This window comes from Amphibalanus amphitrite, unplaced genomic scaffold (genome assembly GCF_019059575.1).
Source record: "Amphibalanus amphitrite isolate SeventyFive unplaced genomic scaffold, NRLGWU_Aamphi_draft 000365F_arrow, whole genome shotgun sequence".
Classification (NCBI taxonomy): domain Eukaryota; kingdom Metazoa; phylum Arthropoda; class Thecostraca; order Balanomorpha; family Balanidae; genus Amphibalanus; species Amphibalanus amphitrite.
Window position 1 is genome coordinate 560,859 of NW_024881859.1, and position 17,923 is coordinate 578,781.

Consider the following 17,923-nt stretch of genomic DNA (forward strand, 5'->3'; position numbering starts at 1 on the left):
CCGTGAAGGTTACGTTCGTGCGATGTCCGCTATCGTGCTTTGTCCGACGGGGTGTTAACGTTGATAAATAGACGTGCAAGCATGAGTCATTTCTCATGTACTGGGGCACATGGCAGGATGATTTATCCACACGTTTCAGCGGTTCAAGTTCTTATTGATTCTCCGGGTAATATGACGGTAGTGTGGCTTCTGTCGACTGAAAGACCGTCTGCAATCTGTTCCCATCGTGGGTGGGCCCTAAGTGACATCGTGGGGACTGGCTGCATTAGATCGCTCAGTTTTCTGTTCGCCGGCTCTGATGAGGTTCATTTTCCATGACTCATTTGCCGCTGATATGGATTAACTGCGAAATGAAGACAGAATCTCTCCCAGGCTAATGATGATTACTTGAAATAGTGCCCACTCATAGTTTGAAGGCTGGTCATTTAGCTTTTGACTTAGTTGCTCATTTCCACACATCACTTGTCCGCATATGAATTAAATTCGAAATATTACAAGGGCTATTCAGTATTCATCAACTAACGGCACTCTTATGCAGAGCTAAAATTTCATTTTTTTATCAATTTACCAGGGTGAAAATAATTCCCAACATGCGAATGAGTTTGGATGGGAGCGGCTTGAATTATTTATGAAGTGATCTTTTGAGGCTATCTTCTTGTTTAGAAGACAAATCCGGATACGCTTAATGCTTGTCGACGACATCGACCAATTTTAATTGATCCTCGAGGGCTTCTGGCGCCGTTTGCTTCTTTTTAAAGAATGTTAAGCCCCGGTAGACGGTGACCTGAGTTGAGCCATAGACCTCTGTACACCGGTGTACAGAGGTCTATGGTTGAGCTGAATATGTGATGTCAACAAGTATTCATCAGCATGACGCGAGCGACCCGGTGTCCCGCCGGAACACCGAGACCATGCATTCAAAATATCCCGTTCTCCTGACTGACCCTCGCCAACGGATTTAGAGGAGCGATCAGCTAATCCGGCCTGCGGCATGTCTGTTACGATGTTTGGTTATGCTCGCTCACGATCATACAGTTCCCTTCATATTAGCAAGATTCTTTAATAAAGGCGGCGCTCCAGCAACGTCAATATGGGACCGATGTAACGTGTGCAATGTTTGACATTCTGTCTGTTTCCACCGGTAAAAGACGTTTAGTTCACTTTAATACGGTGACTGTTGTTCTATTTTATTGGAGCAGCTTCGCTTATTTTTATTTTGAATAACATTTTTCCTTTAGCAGCATGACTTTGCCTGTATCCCTATGCAGTATCGTGGGAGGTAATTCGACTGCTCACAACCCCAGCATGTGACGGCCTTCGTGTTCACTCCCAGTCTCGTAATGGTGAGTCGGTGCGTCATCGGAGTTCGGTTGCCGGAAATTACATGCTACTCTTCAACTATATCATCGAATGTTGCTGGTAATTTCCTGACTGCGGCTCTGACGCTGGAGCAGTTGGGCGCGCAAATTTCCGCTCCGGTGTTGCGATGTGTTACTTGTTGTCCATGTGATGTTGGTGGCCTATTCCGTGGGTGAATCACACACGAGTCTTGGAATACATTTGCTGACATCTGTTAGATACAAATGTTAGATAATGAAATGCACAATGTACATTTGCAAAGCTTCTACAATGATCGTTATACTATTTTAAAATTGTTATTATGAAAAGTTGCATTGTCAGCAGCATAATTATGTCGGTGGAGAGGACTCTCTTTGGCCCATGGGTACTTTTCGGAGTACTTTGTGCGTTCTCCCTAAGGCACGGTAAGATTCATGTGATGATGATGTGGCGCGGCACGGTCGAATTTGGCAGCTGCGGTGCACCCGAGTAATGAAATGCCCGTCGTATCCGGGAGGTCGACGGTGCCCGCTCTGCCGGGGCCCAGCTCGGGCCACGCCGGGCCGGTAACGGATGGTGCCGTGCGGTCGCCGATTTGACACGGGCCCGGCTCGGTACCGGCCAGTGGCACCGGCGGAAGGCCATGTGACGCACTGTGGCTGTCACATGGCCGCTGCATGGCGGGCCCGTCACTGTATAGTCGCGCTGGGGCTGCTCCGTAGCAACAGCACATGGCTGGTCCATGACTGCCCCTGACTGTCCCATGGCTGGTCTATGACTGCCCCTGACAGTCCCATGGCTGCTCTATGACCGCCTCTGACTGTCCCATGGCTGGCCTACGACTGCCCCTGACTGTCCCATGGCTGGGCTACGACTGCCCCTGACTGTCCCATGGCTGCTCTATGACCGCCTCTGACTGTCCCATGGCTGGCCTATGACTGCCCCTGACTGTCCCATGGCTGGTCTACGACTGCCCCTGACTGTCCCATGGCTGGCCTATGACTGCCCCTGACAGTCCCATGGCTGGTCCATGACTGCCTCTGACTGTCCCATGGCTGGTCTATGACTGCCCCTGACTGTCCCATGGCTGCTCTATGACCGCCTCTGACTGTCCCATGGCTGCTCTATGGCTGTCCCTGACTGCTCCACGGCCGCGTCGTGGATGCTCCTCCATGGTCTACATGATCTACTTACACACCACTCCCAGACACCACACTGCCTTGACAACGCATCGTTATCTGGCCGTCCGATGTTGCTCCACGGCAGTCATTACGTTCGTCAGGTTTGCGTCACCACGTATTCCGACAATCCGGTAACCATTGAGTCGCCGTACAGAGCCATGGCCATTGATTAGCCAACCCCATTGATTACCTTGAACGAGACGACCACAGCCGCTGCTTTGTCCAAATCTCTCGCGTCATTCGGTCGCAGAAAGAGGCGGTCTGTGGCGCCTCTGTCGAGTGACGCACAGACTCTGTTACCGCCTCAATGCACACTTATAACAAATAACAGCCGGGTTATTTGTTTGCATGATGGACTGATTGGTTGACCCGTGGACGGGAAGAGGACTCAGTGGCTTGTTATCGCTCGGACAGGCGACTGGGTGCGTGTTGAGAAATGTTACGTGTTGTACGCTGACATGTAGTTTTTGATTTTTTCCCGCCCAAAGTGGCAAAATAAGACTAAAATCAGCTAATATGTGGCTACCGTTGTATCTGGGCGGTGTCTAGGCGGACCTTGTCTCGCAGACGGAACTTCTCTGCTCTTATCTTTCAGCCTGAACTTTGCAGCGCATTCCGCTGCCTTCCACAGCTGCCCACTATGCCAGTCCGACCGCATGGAATTTGACGAAGCGCTCTTTTGGTAGCGCCGACGTGTCGTAATATGATGTTCCCGGAAACAGCTCGGCTCAGTCGGCGCTGACTGCTGCTAGGTGCAACAACCCGAGCCGAACGTAACCGGTGCCAGCGTCAGTTGAACGCTGGCTGACTTTAGTTTACAGTTCACACTGATTTCGATTGTCATCGCCGGTTAAGGCCTTTCTATGACGGGTTTTCGTCATTTGGTACTCGAGACGTTGCATTGCAAGGACAGGGCGTCTGGTTTATTGGTTTTCTTTATTATATTTGTTTTTATGTGTTGTAGCCTGTGGCTGTCTGGGATCGTATGCAAGGTTAGTTGCCATACCAATACCAAGGTCCACACAGAATTGGCATGCCACGATGGAACAGGTACGAAATGGAATGTGATGGTGCACGAGTTCTTATCACTAAACCACTGAAAACTTGTTGCCAGCATTCAGAGTTATTCTGGGTTAACCGGATGCGCTGTCTGCCAAAGTCAAGATCTCAACAAGACTTCGTGTCTTATTGCGTCCCAGAAGCTCACCGCCGTTAGGGTCGAACGTGAGAAAAAGCCAGCCGTTACCAACAACTGCTGCCGCTCTCAGATACGCATCTTTGTCTGCTAGTTAGAGAACTTGGAGTAGTGCTAGTTGCTAGTTGTAGAGTTGTTGCTGAGGAGTTGTAGGGCACCGCCCCCAGTTCCGGCGGACCCCCCCCCCCCACCAACGTCATGACGCCCCGTCCCCCCCCCCCCCCCCCCGCTGTGTTATCAATAATGCCACCGACTGTCATCTGTGATGGCCGCCCGGGGTACTGCCGACAACGGTCCAGGCTGGATACCGGGCTTTGATGGCTATCTGCGCGGACGGCTTAACCCTTCTTTCTGTCACCCTGTCTTGCTCCGTCCTCACAATACTTTTTCATTTATGTATATGAAAAAGAATGGAGGTCTATCTTGTCATTCTATCAGGTGACTGTTCTCATAGCCTCAAGTGGTCATCAAATGCGCCTCGATGTTGCCGACGGTAACCACCGGATAGTGTGACGTTCCCCCGGGGGTCGTGGCCATTGCCTTGGTGTTACCACCTAGCGACGACCTACCCCCCCCCCACCCCCACCCCCTCCCGCCGCCCCGGAGAAGGGCTGCTCCTCCCGGCTCGTGTCAGCTGAATGGCCCACACGGTCAGCGCCTGGTGTCAGCTGTCCACCGGGGGACGACTCGGAAACCCTGTCACCGTGATTGCACCGCGTCCAGTCGCAGCGAGCTGCGATATTGCTGCGATATTTATTTGTGAAAGGACATCAGGTGAAACGGCCTTATTGGAATCCACAATTAAGGAATTGATTGCTGACTTCAAAGCGAATGTGTACTTGGCTGCGGAAGACGGAAGACATAATATGGCACCTTTCCTCCCGGATTTCCTTGATGCTTTTTGTTCGTTCCATTAATTTGCAAATGGAATAGAAATAGTTGCACTGCTAGATCCTGCATTCAACCTTATACCTAACTTTCCGTCAAAATCGTTCTCTTGCTTTTAGGGCAGCCCTTTAAACGACTTCTAAGTTCAACGGAATATCGCTGCAGGCTATAGTCACAGTTCGGATTATGTTTAGTTAACGTTCAGTACCTGGTTAACAAGAAAACGCATTTCTCGAAAATTATTGGATGCGTTTGAGGACCGGATTTTTCCACAGCCTTTTCATGTGGAGGTAGAAAAGAGGGACATTTTGTCCGCCTTTCAACGTGCTACCTTTTTCCCAGAGGTTAATGCAAGTCTCCTTGTTCTTTGTAGTATGACATGCCAGCACCGCCTGACATCTCCCTACCCTCCCAACTCCTGTTATATTAATTCGAGTCGTCTTGCTCCCCGCAGTGTGACGGGCCATTACCGCCTCACATCTCCCTACCCTCCCGACTCCGGCACCGGCTCACATCTTCCTATACCCTCCCGACTCCTGTTATATTAATTCGAGTCGTCTGCTGCCGGCAGTGTGACGGGCCAGCCGCGCGCGCTCAGCCACAGTCGGACCGGCTCGGTACGCAGCAGCTCCACCGTGTCCAGCTCCCGGTCCCAGGACCGCGGCCGGCTGATTCACGAGGAGCCCGCCAGACACCAGGTGAGGCGTCTGGGGACGGGCCGGTGGGGAGGCTGGGGACGGACCGGATAACTCCCGCCCCGTCTGGTGGCACAGTTACTCAATGCTCACTTGTCTGGTGTGTTAGATTGTGTTCTGTCAATTACATATGTACAGTTTCGAGTTTTCTTTGGTGGCTCTTAGAACAAGGAGTCTTTCTGCTTTTTTTTCACATGACATTTGTCTATTAGGATTGATTTTATTCACAACCGTTGCATGACAAGTATACTGAATTAGCTTTGCTGAATCACCAATCACCATTGATTAGCTTGGGTGCCGTTGCAAACATCCTTGATCTTTACCTCTGGGGAGTCGGCTTAGCAACTGGGCCTACCCCGCTGGGATCGACGGAAGTTCTGCAGAGCGAGCGACTCGGTATGCCAGTCCGCAGGGGGTCTGACGTGGGGCGAACAGATTCTCAATGCCCGCTCTACCTCGCTGGGGCGCAGCCTGGAGGCGTGGGAAGGGAGCTGAAAGATCGATAGAGGTGTGCATTTCTGATCAGATTCCCCGGGAGATCACATTGGTGCGATAATCCGATCAATTACCTAGGCCAGCATCCAGCCACTTTTCTAGCATATCGGGCGTTGAGAGTGACAAAAACGTTTGATGTGTCGCACATTGACGTAACGCGCACATTTTATGACGCGTGACTGGCTGTGGTTTTCAGACGGCTGAGGACAATTTCACTGTGCTGCGAGCCCAAATGGAGGACCATCAGCAGCAGCAGCAGCAACAGCAGCAGCACCACCACCAGATGCAGCTGGATAACACGCCTCAGCCGCACCCGCTGCCGATGCCGGAGTACGGCGGGTACTTTGCGCCGCTCTCCAGCTACCTGCCCAACTGCAGTCAGCCCATCGCCAGCTTCCACCGGTGAGCTTTCAGTCTCCACTGTACAGTAAAGCAGTCAGCCCATCGCCAGTTTCCATCGGTGAGTGGTCGGTGTTCACTGTACAGTAAGGCAGTCAACCCATCGCCAGTTTCCACCGGTCAGTGTTCGGTAACGAACCCTCGACGTCACATATTACTCTCTGATCTGGATCTGGCAGCAGATGGCTGTAGGTAGAGTGGTCGTGGCCATCTCCTATGTGTTACCGCCGAGTGACGACCTAAGTATACACTCTCTACGGCGCCTGGGAAGTCTGTTGCTAACCGCTTGAACTTATGACACTCGATGTCCAGCCTCTCGGCTCTTATCTAGATGGCGTGCGCTCAAGAGCTGGACACCAAATTGAAGTATTAGGGGCGTCCACGCTATTAAAGTGAGTGAGAGGAATGATTTGAGTGGAGGGACATCCAGCGGATGGAGGGACATGTATTAGGGACACCCAGTGGAAGAAATGAGCTTCAAAAACTGTAAATTCACAAATGGGTTTCAAATCTTGCGCACCTCAAAACACGTACAGTTTTGTTGCGTGTGCATTGTGCATGGCATCGAATTGAGTATATTGTTAAAGGTCACGGGCTGTAGACAACACAAAAGCCTACTTCGTACATAGAGCCTCATTTTTCCTGTCTGTGAGCAACATGATGCATCCCGTGTCATTTTACCTAGGTAATAGTATGCTGATTCATGCTGCGCTAGGTGCTGAAAATTTCAGCAGCTTTACACTCGTTTTCCGTGTTACAGCTTGCTCTGAGGGATGGTTGGCTGCCTCATGAATATGCATCGCATGCGATCCAGTTTATTCTTCTGAAAGCAGTGTCAGTGTCCCGGGCGACGCCCGCCTGTTCGCTGTCACGCCGTCGTAAAATGCCTTTAACAACCACAGCGCAGAGTGAGGCGCGTTACAGCGAACCACCCCATACAAGCGCGGAATTGTACCGTGTGCGACGTCTCGCAAAAAGGTCCAGTTCGAAATGCTTGTCCGGTATCAAAGGTAATGGATGTTTTCCTGCACCAATAATTGAATTGCTCCTTACTCCGGAAAGCGACTTGGCTGTTAGAAATATTAAACTACAAAGGTGCCCGTGTTTTTACCGGGTAGATTATTTTGCAGGAGTTGTTTCCAATAGCGGAACGCCAGGAAGCAAAAGACATACATCAAAAGAAAGATCAAACGCCAGCCACTAAATTCTTTCAGTGCTTATAACTTCGAAAAAATAACAGCAGCGTTCCTATAGCTTAAACAGCACCACTTATAGCAGTAATAGCCTACCATATCAATTGACGACTCTATTGTGCAGTGGGCACTCTATATTTTATTTGACAAGCTCGCGACTTGCCTGAGGTTACATTGCCATAGCCCATACATTAGCTACCCCCACCTTAGTTCTGTGTAGTCATACACACGAGTTCGTTGTAGGTTTCCTCGCCTGGGGCCACTATTGACCGGTCATCCCGCCGGACAGTCGGATACGAGATGACATGGCGGTGCCGCGGTCCGGGACGGGCGTCATTGTCACAGATATACCACCGTCCGCCCAGACACGGGCTATGTTTATCCAGCGTGGGAGCCGGACGGCTCAGTAGCCATCAGCGCTTCCTGCTCTCTCCTGTCTGGCTGGCGACTCTCTCTCTCTCTCTCTCTCTCTCTCTCTCTCTCTCTCTCTCTCTCTCTCTCTCTCTCTCTCTCTCTCTCTCTCTCTCTCTCTCTCTCTCTCTCTCTCTCTCTCTCTCTCTCTCTCACTCACTCTCTCTCTCTCTCTCTCTCTCTCACTCATTCTCTCTCTCTCTCTCTCTCTCTCTCTCTCTCTCTCTCTCTCTCTCTCTCTCTCTCTCTCTCTCTCTCTCTCTCTCTCTCTCTCTCTCTCTCTCTCTCTCTCTCTCTCTCTCTCTCTCTCTCGTCTGTTTCCACTGCCGGCTTCCTGTGGTTTGCTGATGTATGAATAAACACGTGTCTGTGTGATTTGTACCGTGCCTGGCGTCATAAATCATCGTTAGTGTCATGCGGGGCAGCTGATGTAGATAGCGCAGGTGTAGTTACCTACCACCTACCTTGGTTGTTTTCTCTTTTGGCGGAAACACGGTCTCGACTTCCCCTCCTCGCTCGCCCAGGTGTCTGTGTCTGCCGATTCCTTCTTGCGTAGCTGAAAGACGCCCAAGCGGAGGGGAAGGAGACTTGGGAAGGAATGGGGTGACGGTGGGGCGGTGGGTGGGTCTGTTAGGATCCTAGTTTTACTCTCGCTGATGCACGTTGGTGTGGAACTCGTTCGGCGTAGGAAGACTATGGTGGTGATGTTTGCCAGCGTTGCCTTTCTTTCACGGATTTGTTTTCTTGTTGGATTTTGCTGCTCACATATCGATTCACACATACATCACTCGCACTCAAGACTGAACAGTGAACATTCAACTCGACTAATGTGCCCCGCGCCCTTGCCGACGGCTCGCCGGCGGGCACCCGACTCCGTCTCCCGGCCGGCCCGGGCGCGGCGCCGCGGCGCGGCCGTCCCGGTTACCTGACCCGGCCGGCCATTTCATGCCACAGTCATCGTTTTATGTCTATGGCATTACAATGGAAATTTTACAAATTTCACATATTACATGGAGGTCAATTATTCAACATTGTCTCACGGTGTTAGGCTTTCATCTTACTCATTCTTCTTGATTGAAACTGCTGAATAACGATTGGAATGCCGATGGAAGTGCGGTGGGGTATCAGAGGGACGTCTGTGACCTATCGTTGGTGGGTCGGACGAAGGAGCACAGAGGTGTAGATGTCAGCCGATTAGGGAGTCCATGGAGGGCAGCCGCTCACTCTGGCTACGGCACAATGAACCTCGTCAGGCATGCATGCAGCGGTCGGCCGGGGGGGGGGGGGTTGTGCTAATGCTGGTAGACGAAGCAGCGCGTTCTCATTATCCAATGACTGACAGCGGCTGATGTGCTCCTGAATTACCCAGGGGACGGGCATCGTAAGGTGGTGGCTGAAAGACCATGGGAAGAGTTGTTGGGATCGGGCCGGATGCTAGAAACCGGTTCGGCTTGTGATGTATGCTGATGTTTTACATAGTTTATTGTGGTGCTTTGTGTGTATGTGCTGACATGGTAGGTTAGGTACCCTGTCCCTGGCAGGCGGAGTATCCGCTTATGCTGATCTGTGTTATCCGCGTATGCTGACGCCAAAACTCGTCTCTGACAGGTGTAACCTGGCGCTGATGCTGATCCAGGACGTGGTGGTCGACTGCGTGGAGACGCCGTGGTCTCTTCATGTGCCCTTCATGCTGCACATCATATTCCTGGGACTGGACAACGCCCGGCCCCTGGTCCACGAAAACTGTGAGTGACGGCGCCGAGGAGTGCATAGTGCTGGTCAGATGTCGGTGTGTTCGTGTGACTGTTCTGAATTGTGATAGATACATATATTGCGATGATGATTTTGCTTAACTATGACACAATTTAGCGGGAACGTTAGCTACCAGCTGTACACATTTTGATATTGTAAGTCAAGGAACACTTCAATCGAACATTTCCAACAGTTCCGTCTATTGTTGTTTAAGACTTATGTTTTCAGGATAAATTCTAGTCTGCGCCAAAGCGACTGCAAATATGCATCGCCAGGCCAAGTCACGCACTAAGGAATTTAATTTTCAGAGTATGCCCAACGGGTTTCAACAGAAGTACTCGATGCTATTGGTGTCGCAGGTTATATTAGACACCGATTTATTCAGTCCCGACTCCAGTGTGTCGGGCGAGGGACTGTACGTGCCGATATTTTTACCTGGGGGGTTTTACCGCTGTTTGTCAGAGGTATACGCTGGGCAAGACGATATGGCTCGCTTGTTGGACGACAAATCGCGCACTTATTGTCTACTGAATTATTGGTCCACGGACACTTATTTGAGTCACTTGTTATAGACAGTGGTTCTATTTTTAGCTCGAATTGCTGTCGTGTGATCATCGAGGACAAAGTGCGTGACATCTCTGATGCTGATAAATTGGGCTTGGGGTCAGGATTGGATATACCTACTCGTATATTGCCGTCTATGGGGTACTGAGCAGGTGCACGGGTGCGTGTGTTAGAGACACGAGGGGTGATCCGTTGTGTCGTTCGGGTGCTGATCGGGGGTCTGTATGTCTGACAGGTAAGCAGCTGCTGCTGAACCTGCTGGTGGTGCTGTCCCAGCACGGGGACCACCTGTCTGTGGCGGCCGTGCTGCTCAGCTGCCGAGCCGAGCTGCTCGAGTACGGACTGACACTGCCCACCCCGCCAGTTACTCGGCAGAACCTGACAGGTAGGTACGACAGAACCTGACAGGGAGGTACGGACTGACACTGCCCACCCCGCCAGTTACACGGCAGAACCTGACAGGTAGGTACGGACTGACACTGCCTACTCCACCCGTCACACGGCAGAACCTGACAGGTAGGTACGGACTGACACTGCCCACCCCGCCCGTCACACGCAGAACCTGACAGGTACGTACGGCCTGACACTGCCTACCCCGCCAGTTACACGCCAGAACTTGACAGGTAGGTACGGACTGACACTGCCCACCCCGCCCGTCACACGGCAGAACTTGACGGGTAGGTACAACAGAACCTGACAGGTATGTACGGACTGACACCACTGAACCTGACAGGCATCGTATCACATGCAATTTTTGACAGGTGCGTTGTCCAATCACGCTCATTAAGTAGAACTTTCAAGTATCTCTTCTTCGTCTCTGCATATGTCCGATTTTAACTATTGCGACTTGAGTATTGACTATATAGAGATTGAAATATAAAAGATAACAACGCTGGAATGAGTTGATGCGCTGCTAGCAACAAAAAAAAAAAAAAACGTAATTGTAGACAAGTTTCAACCGGCAATTTCAAAGTTTGAGTATGCTCTGTTTTGCAATTTGTCCGGAAGAAAAACTTCAAGGCTGTATTTTTTCAGTTATATAATGTCGCAGGCCCATTTCCAATTGTATATTTTCAATTGGACGAAAATTGCTTTTATAAAGATGAGGCCAAACCAATTAGATGATTAGTTTTTACATAGGGTGAAGTCGTATAAGAGTACGCACTTAGTGGATTTCTTGCTCTCATTTGTTTAATATTTGAAGGAAAGAAATCGCAAATAGGGAATATTAAAGTTCATTGAATTAGCCATCAACCCATGGGGCAACGATCCTTCAGCGTAAATGGAAGTGGTCTAAAACTAACATTTTCTGAACCGTTGCACTTGCGTACTCTTACCATATGGGGTGTGTAAGAGTACGCACGCCAGGCGGGTGGAGTACGCAAGCATATGAACCAGGGATGCGGAGCCGGAGCCGGAGCCGCCGGAGCCGGCATATTTTGCCCGGAGCCGGAGCCGGAGCCGGAGCCGGAGCCGTGAAACAATATAGCCCGGAGCCGGAGCCGGAGCCGTCAAAAAAGGGGGCGACTCCGGCTCTTTTTCTTAAAGGGACCCTCCCACCTTAACATTAGATTTGAGTTGAGATAGCCAAAATGGGGTCCCTGGCTCACAATTGCCGGTTTCGGCACTCACAACATCGAGAAATGCCTTAAATCGGAAATATTGAATTTCAAAATTGCAGCATTTTGATTCAGAGGGGCTAATGCATAGGAATACCCCTCTGAATGTGTGACGTCAGCGCAGATATCTAAAGATTTTTAAATGTTTGACTAAAACGTTTTGTAGCACGCGGTGGTATATGCTGCTTTGCGCGCAATAAGTGCCGCACTTTCAGCTGCCAAACTATTGCTTCCAAATAAAGTCGCTAGGAACAGCGGAGATCCCAAAAAGTAAACAAAAGTAAAAGTCTAATATCTTGAAAACCGGTGAATATTTTTCGGTGAAATTTGGTAGATATTCGTTTTCGCTCTTTTTGAACCGAGCGACATCACTTTCATGTCAATTCATAAACTTTTTTGAAGGTGGGAGGGTCCCTTTAAGAGGAAACAATTATTTACCTAGTTCAGTTTGACAGTACAAGGCGTAAAACAATGTGGCATTCAAAATAGCCTTGTTATACAAATACAGAAGCAACGTGTACCAATCCCATCGCCTTTTTTCTTCCACCCGTATTTAATTGATCGCATAGGGGATGTAACGAGTAGAAGCCGGAGCCGGAGCCGCCGGAGCCGGATCATTTTACTCGGAGCCGGAGCCGGAGCCGGAGCCGCCATGACATTTCACCTGGAGCCGGAGCCGGAGCCGGAGCCGGAGCCGTCTGAAATTTCCACGGCTCCGCATCCCTGATATGAACACACACCTATGCAGCTACTGTCCAAATGCTTAACTTCAAACTCAGAAGGCATTCAAATTAATTCTAGTATCCAAAAAGAAAAACATAAAATAAATCTTTAAAGTCTATAAATCAGGAAATAATCATGTCGTGTGTTTCTTTAAAAAAAAATGCACAATCAAAAAGGAGAATAACTCGTATTTGGAAGAATTTCGGGTACGCATCTGCATCACAGTACTCCATTGATGATATACCTACCTACAAAACAAACGTCATTGAGCGATAGAATAATAATTCTATATTTCTGTATATTCGATTTAATGTATAATTCTGCGTACTCTTACCCTCCTGAACAGTGCGTCCTCTTACCGTACATGCAATTCGCGCACAAAACAACCCCGAAACGTTGTGCAAAACTTCGCAAACAGAATATTGCACTGTACAGTATTTCCCAAGATACCCTCACAAGTTTCCCACAACAATCACGGAAATGTACCTTATCTCAACTGCCAAGTATCAAAATTATTGTACCATATCATAATAATATCATAACGCTCGAAAATAATATTCATCGCCTTAAACTCAACAGCGTCGCCGGCCGCCGCTCAACGCCCACGTTCCGTTGGTGACATGCACGCACTGGCGGCTTCATGTCACTTCATGAACTCGACAAACCCGCGTTGCTAAGCAACCGAAACAGCTGATGCGTACTCGTATCGCCCGCGTACTCTTACCCGCCCTTACCCTAACCAACCTTTACAGTGCCCTTTTCGGCGTATTTCGATCTTTCATTATTTTTCCAAAACTACTCGTGATTACAACGTATGCCCAAGAGATTGCACTTGCGGCTGCGTTTTTAAATAGCCATGTCTGAGATGTCTAGCCATCTGAGCAGGCAGTCTGGCTCGCGGCCCGGTCTAGGTGCTGTGTCCCGCCCTGTTGTCGGCGAAAGAGTCGCTGACTGATTATCTGTCCACGGTCGGCATAGAGCCCTTAATGACTTCCTCGGGCCCGGCCCGGGCCATTGTTCATTTCTCATTATTTTTCTCTGCCTTATCTCTTTTTGCGCGTCCATCCGTTGAAGTGACGGTCTTCCCCTTGGAAGCGTTAGGATCTGGTAAGATACGGTGGTACAATGCGAAATTTCTGATTAGGTAATTGGACGTTAGCCCGACGTCTATGAACTAACGCGTACGACAAGCACACTAAGCCAGCGAACTGGTTTGGTTCCTTGTCATTTTCTCACAGTATTCGTGCATTGAACTCTATGCAGCTGCTAGTAAATTATTTGGATATTTTATGTAAGTAATAATGACGCCAGTATACTGTGGATATAGGTGGAATGGAACAGTGTCGCCACCAGATCAAGGAGGAGCCTTTCAGCCGTATCACTCGTTAGATGTATAGAGAACTAGTGTAAATTATGTATGTCTGTATGTCTGTGTTACAGAGAAGGAGGACCAGCCGTGCCGCCAGTGGGAGGAGGCCGTCAGCTGTATGTCTGTATGTCTGTGTGTCTCTGTTACAGAGAAGGAGGACCAGCCGTGCCGCCAGTGGGAGGAGGCCGTCAGCTGTATGTCTGTATGTCTGTGTGTCTCTGTTACAGAGAAGGAGGACCAGCCGTGCCGCCAGTGGGAGGAGGCCGTCAGCTGTATGTCTGTATGTCTGTGTGTCTCTGTTACAGAGAAGGAGGACCAGCCGTGCCGCCAGTGGGAGGAGGCCGTCAGCTGTATGTCTGTATGTCTGTGTGTCTCTGTTACAGAGAAGGAGGACCAGCCGTGCCGCCAGTGGGAGGAGGCCGTCAGCTGTAATTATGTATGTCTGTGTGTCTGTGTTGCAGAGAAGGAGGACCAGCCGTGCCGTCAGCTGTATGTCTGTATGTCTGTGTGTCTCTGTTACAGAGAAGGAGGACCAGCCGTGCCGCCAGTGGGAGGAGGCCGTCAGCTGCGCCTCCTCCACCAGCACTGCAGACACGGTACTCCAGTTCCTACCGTCGGCACCCACCGCCTACGGCACAGGTCAGTCCCGGCGCCCTGGCTGTGTCCGCTCAGACAAACGTGTGGTGGGGCTATATCCCCTCACAAAGGCGCGGAGATGAGAACACAGCCGGCTGACGAGTGATATAAGGCTCAGCGGAGATCGATGGAGAAATGTTTACACAAGCTGCTAGTAGGTAATTGATTGGTTTGCCAGACAGGCTCAGCTAACAAAGAAACAAAGCAAGCGAGATAAAGGAAAGAATCACCTTGCTAAAATTGACAAAGCTGGCTGGTGTGTTAGTTCTAAGTCGGGTGCGTCGCTTCAGAAGCTGCGTGCCACCAAATGCCGGGAGTCGCACATTTCCCCAACGGCCTCCGAATCAACACAGCCGCTGCGAATAGTAGCATCAAAGTCCATTTCGCTTCAGCTACTGTTTATTTTGGTCGGTTTAATAGCGCAACATTACCCGTTGCATGTTAGTTTGATCAGAAAGCTAACACCGCTACGGTATTGATTGTTTGACGATTCGGGCTGATGCAAGGCCCTATATACCGGCTGATGCGAGATGACTTCAGCATCAATTTCGTAAAACGTTTTTTTTTCTTTTTAGATCATCTTAGCTGCGGAAATGTGTCAGCTTCATCTTTTCCTGACCTTTTGCTAGAAAGGAGATTCCACATTAAAGAGCGTAGAGCTTTTCCTGACCTTTGTTAATCTTTGTGGCTTTTCCCAGGTAGTCTATATTTGCGCCAGTTTTGTGATCGTCTTATGTGGCATTTATCAGCTCCGATTGAAATTGTTTATGTGAAAGCGTTGTGCCTAAAATAATTGAGTCGGGAAACCATGTATTGTAGGATGGCGTTAAGGTTCCCAGAATAAGACCTTTAAAGTGACCATCCCACCTTAACATTAGTTTTGAGTTGAGATAGCCAAATTGGTGGCCATGGCCTGCTAATACCGGTTTGGGCACTCACAACATCGAAAAATGCTTTAATTCGGAGATATGGAATTTCAAACTTGCAGTTTTCGGATTCTAAGGGGCTAATGCATTGGGATGCCCCCTTAGAATTTGTGACGTCAGTGGTGATCTAACGATTTTAAAACCTTATACTAACATCTTTGTGAAACAGTGGTGGATATATACTATTTGCGCGCAACATCTGCCGCAAACGCTGCATTTCCAAAATGAAGTCGCTAGGAACAGCGGAGATCTCAAAAGGTAAACAAAAGTAAAAGGCTAATATCTTGAAAACCGGTGAATATTTTTCGGTGAAATTTGGTAGATATTCGTTTTTGCTCTTTCTGAACCGAGCGACATCACTTTCATGCACTGGCGGTCGCAGCCGCTAGCAAAAGGGGGGGCCAATCTCACACTCGCGGGACATAACATTTATCCGTCACCGGGGGGGGGGGGGGGGTGATCGGCTAATTTTTACTTCCACGAGGCGCCGCGCAGTTGGCACTAATTATGCTTCATCCATGTCATTCTTGCGTGGAATCTTTAAGTACAATTTAAGGCAAAATCACCAGTTCCATTTCCCGCCCCACGGTGTTTCCACCGGTCGGGCCACTGCACCATGGCGACGGATCGGTGTAGCATATACTGGAAGGTCGGGCACGCGGATTTATGACCTTACCACTATAAAACAATTCGGAAAAGTACAGATACCTACCTCTTGCTTTGAACAAGCATGTGAAACCCAGAGAGCATTTTCAGGCTATGACACTTACCCATATAATTGTGTGGCGGCGGGAGAGAGTAGGTACACCGACCTCTGGAGACCAAAGGTTCCTGGCTTTCAAAATTGGCATCTGAGGGCCGCGCGCGACTCCTGTGGGCTTCGTAACGGCTCTATTGGGGCTCACTCAACCTGCCTAGTTCTCATGCTGAAAAGACTGGCGGCCCTGAGCCCTGAGGATTTCATCAGTCTCTGCCAGCCCCAAGACCCACAACGGCTCATGGGTCCCGATGTCGAAATATGAGGGAATCTACGCGGGACCATCAGGACGTAAAGTGATCTCGATCAGGACTAACGTACGGCTGTACAGGAGTCTGCGTAAGCCCTCTGATCTTCAGAAGCCCACCCATGTATGTTTTCACTTAGAGGCCAGATTAGGGCCCTCAGAGACCAGTACCTACAGGGCCTGCAAACTGCAAAGGCCAGTAGTTTGAGACCATCAGAGACCGAGTTGGGCTTTCAGAGGCTAATGTGGGTCCTTACTCATTATAGGCCAACATGGGGCCCTCAGATGTCAGCGTGGGGCTCTAAAAGACCGGCATGAGCCGTCGTTGGACCCCAGAGGCCAGCAGAGGGCCCTCAAAGGCCAAGATGGGCCCTCCTCAGAGGCCAATGCAGGCCCTTAGAGGTCGGCATCGGGGCTTTAGCAGCCAGTGCGGGGCCCTCATTGGCACCTAAAGGTTCGTCTTAGGACACCAGAGACAGAAATAAGGCCACCAGAGACCGGTGTGAGACGCTCAGACGCCGGTTAGGGCCCCTGAGGCCGGTTAGGGGCCCTCATAGGCCAGATGTGGGGCTTAAGAGGTCGATGTGGGCTCTTAGCGGCCAACGTGGGCGCTTGACCGCCACTGAAGTTCCCTCAGAGGTCAGTGTAGGACGCTCAAAGACCGGTGTGGGAGCTATATTAATAGCTTGGAGTGTTTTTTTTTTTTTTTAGCCTCGTGACGATCGAATAAGGGCCAGGGCCCCATACACCTATGGGGGCCCATCGGTTGTTTGAGGCGGGGGGAGCAAATGATATGATGGCCCCCTTTATTGGCCTTTGGGGGGCATGGCCCTGATGCCCCCCCCCCCACGCGACCGCCACTGTGTACACATTACACACAGTCCTCTGAGATTGCATACTAGCTCATGCAAACTCTATGCAGGCCCCGGAGGTCCCACGCTAATCCTTAAGAAACCAAGCCGGCATACGGCGTCACCACCGGGCTTCTGAGGTGCACAGCACCAACCCATGAGGTCTTACTTTAGTGTCGTAGAGCCACGCTCATTTGGCAGGGCCCACCCGCCACTGCCGAAGAGGGTCTCATGCCAGCCATTGCTGGGCCTACGAGAGCCTCAAGTAAACCCACGCTGATATTCCATATAAGATCCGGCCTTACTCGTGAACCGGTGCCAGCGACGCTGACCGCCAAATTATCAGAATGCGAAGCTTAGCCCACTTATGAGTACAATTTACGTCCTTTGATGGCGCAAGAAAGAAAATGAAACAAACAAAAAGCTTTCTAGGACTTTTTTCGATCTGAAAGGTGGGGCCAAAAGATAGTATGGCCCCACCTTTCAGCACCAAAGGGGGGGGGGGCATGGCCCCCGTGCCCCCCCCCCCTGGGACCGCCTATGCTTTCATGCCAATTCATTAACTTTTTTGAAGGTGGGAGGGTCCCTTTAAGAGACGCTCTTTGACAGGTATTCCGTTGTGGTGGTATTTCCAGGTCGGCTTTTCCCAACCCTCCAAATATATCCTAAGAAAGGCCAGTGTTT

At 50.2% G+C, this 17,923-nt stretch overlaps 1 protein-coding gene across 1 annotated transcript in view; it reads left to right on the forward strand.

Moving 5' to 3' along the window:
* The window catches only part of LOC122389619 (protein furry-like), a gene marked incomplete at its 3' end in the record, with an annotated part of 148,271 nt that overhangs the window by 108,064 nt on the left and 22,284 nt on the right, over positions 1–17,923 (forward strand). Inside the window, exons 33-37 of the mRNA XM_043381809.1 lie at positions 5,174–5,300; positions 5,989–6,194; positions 9,404–9,540; positions 10,347–10,496; positions 14,345–14,461. Of these exons, the coding sequence (XP_043237744.1) occupies positions 5,174–5,300; positions 5,989–6,194; positions 9,404–9,540; positions 10,347–10,496; positions 14,345–14,461 (737 nt within the window). The remainder of the gene's footprint in view (positions 1–5,173; positions 5,301–5,988; positions 6,195–9,403; positions 9,541–10,346; positions 10,497–14,344; positions 14,462–17,923) is intronic.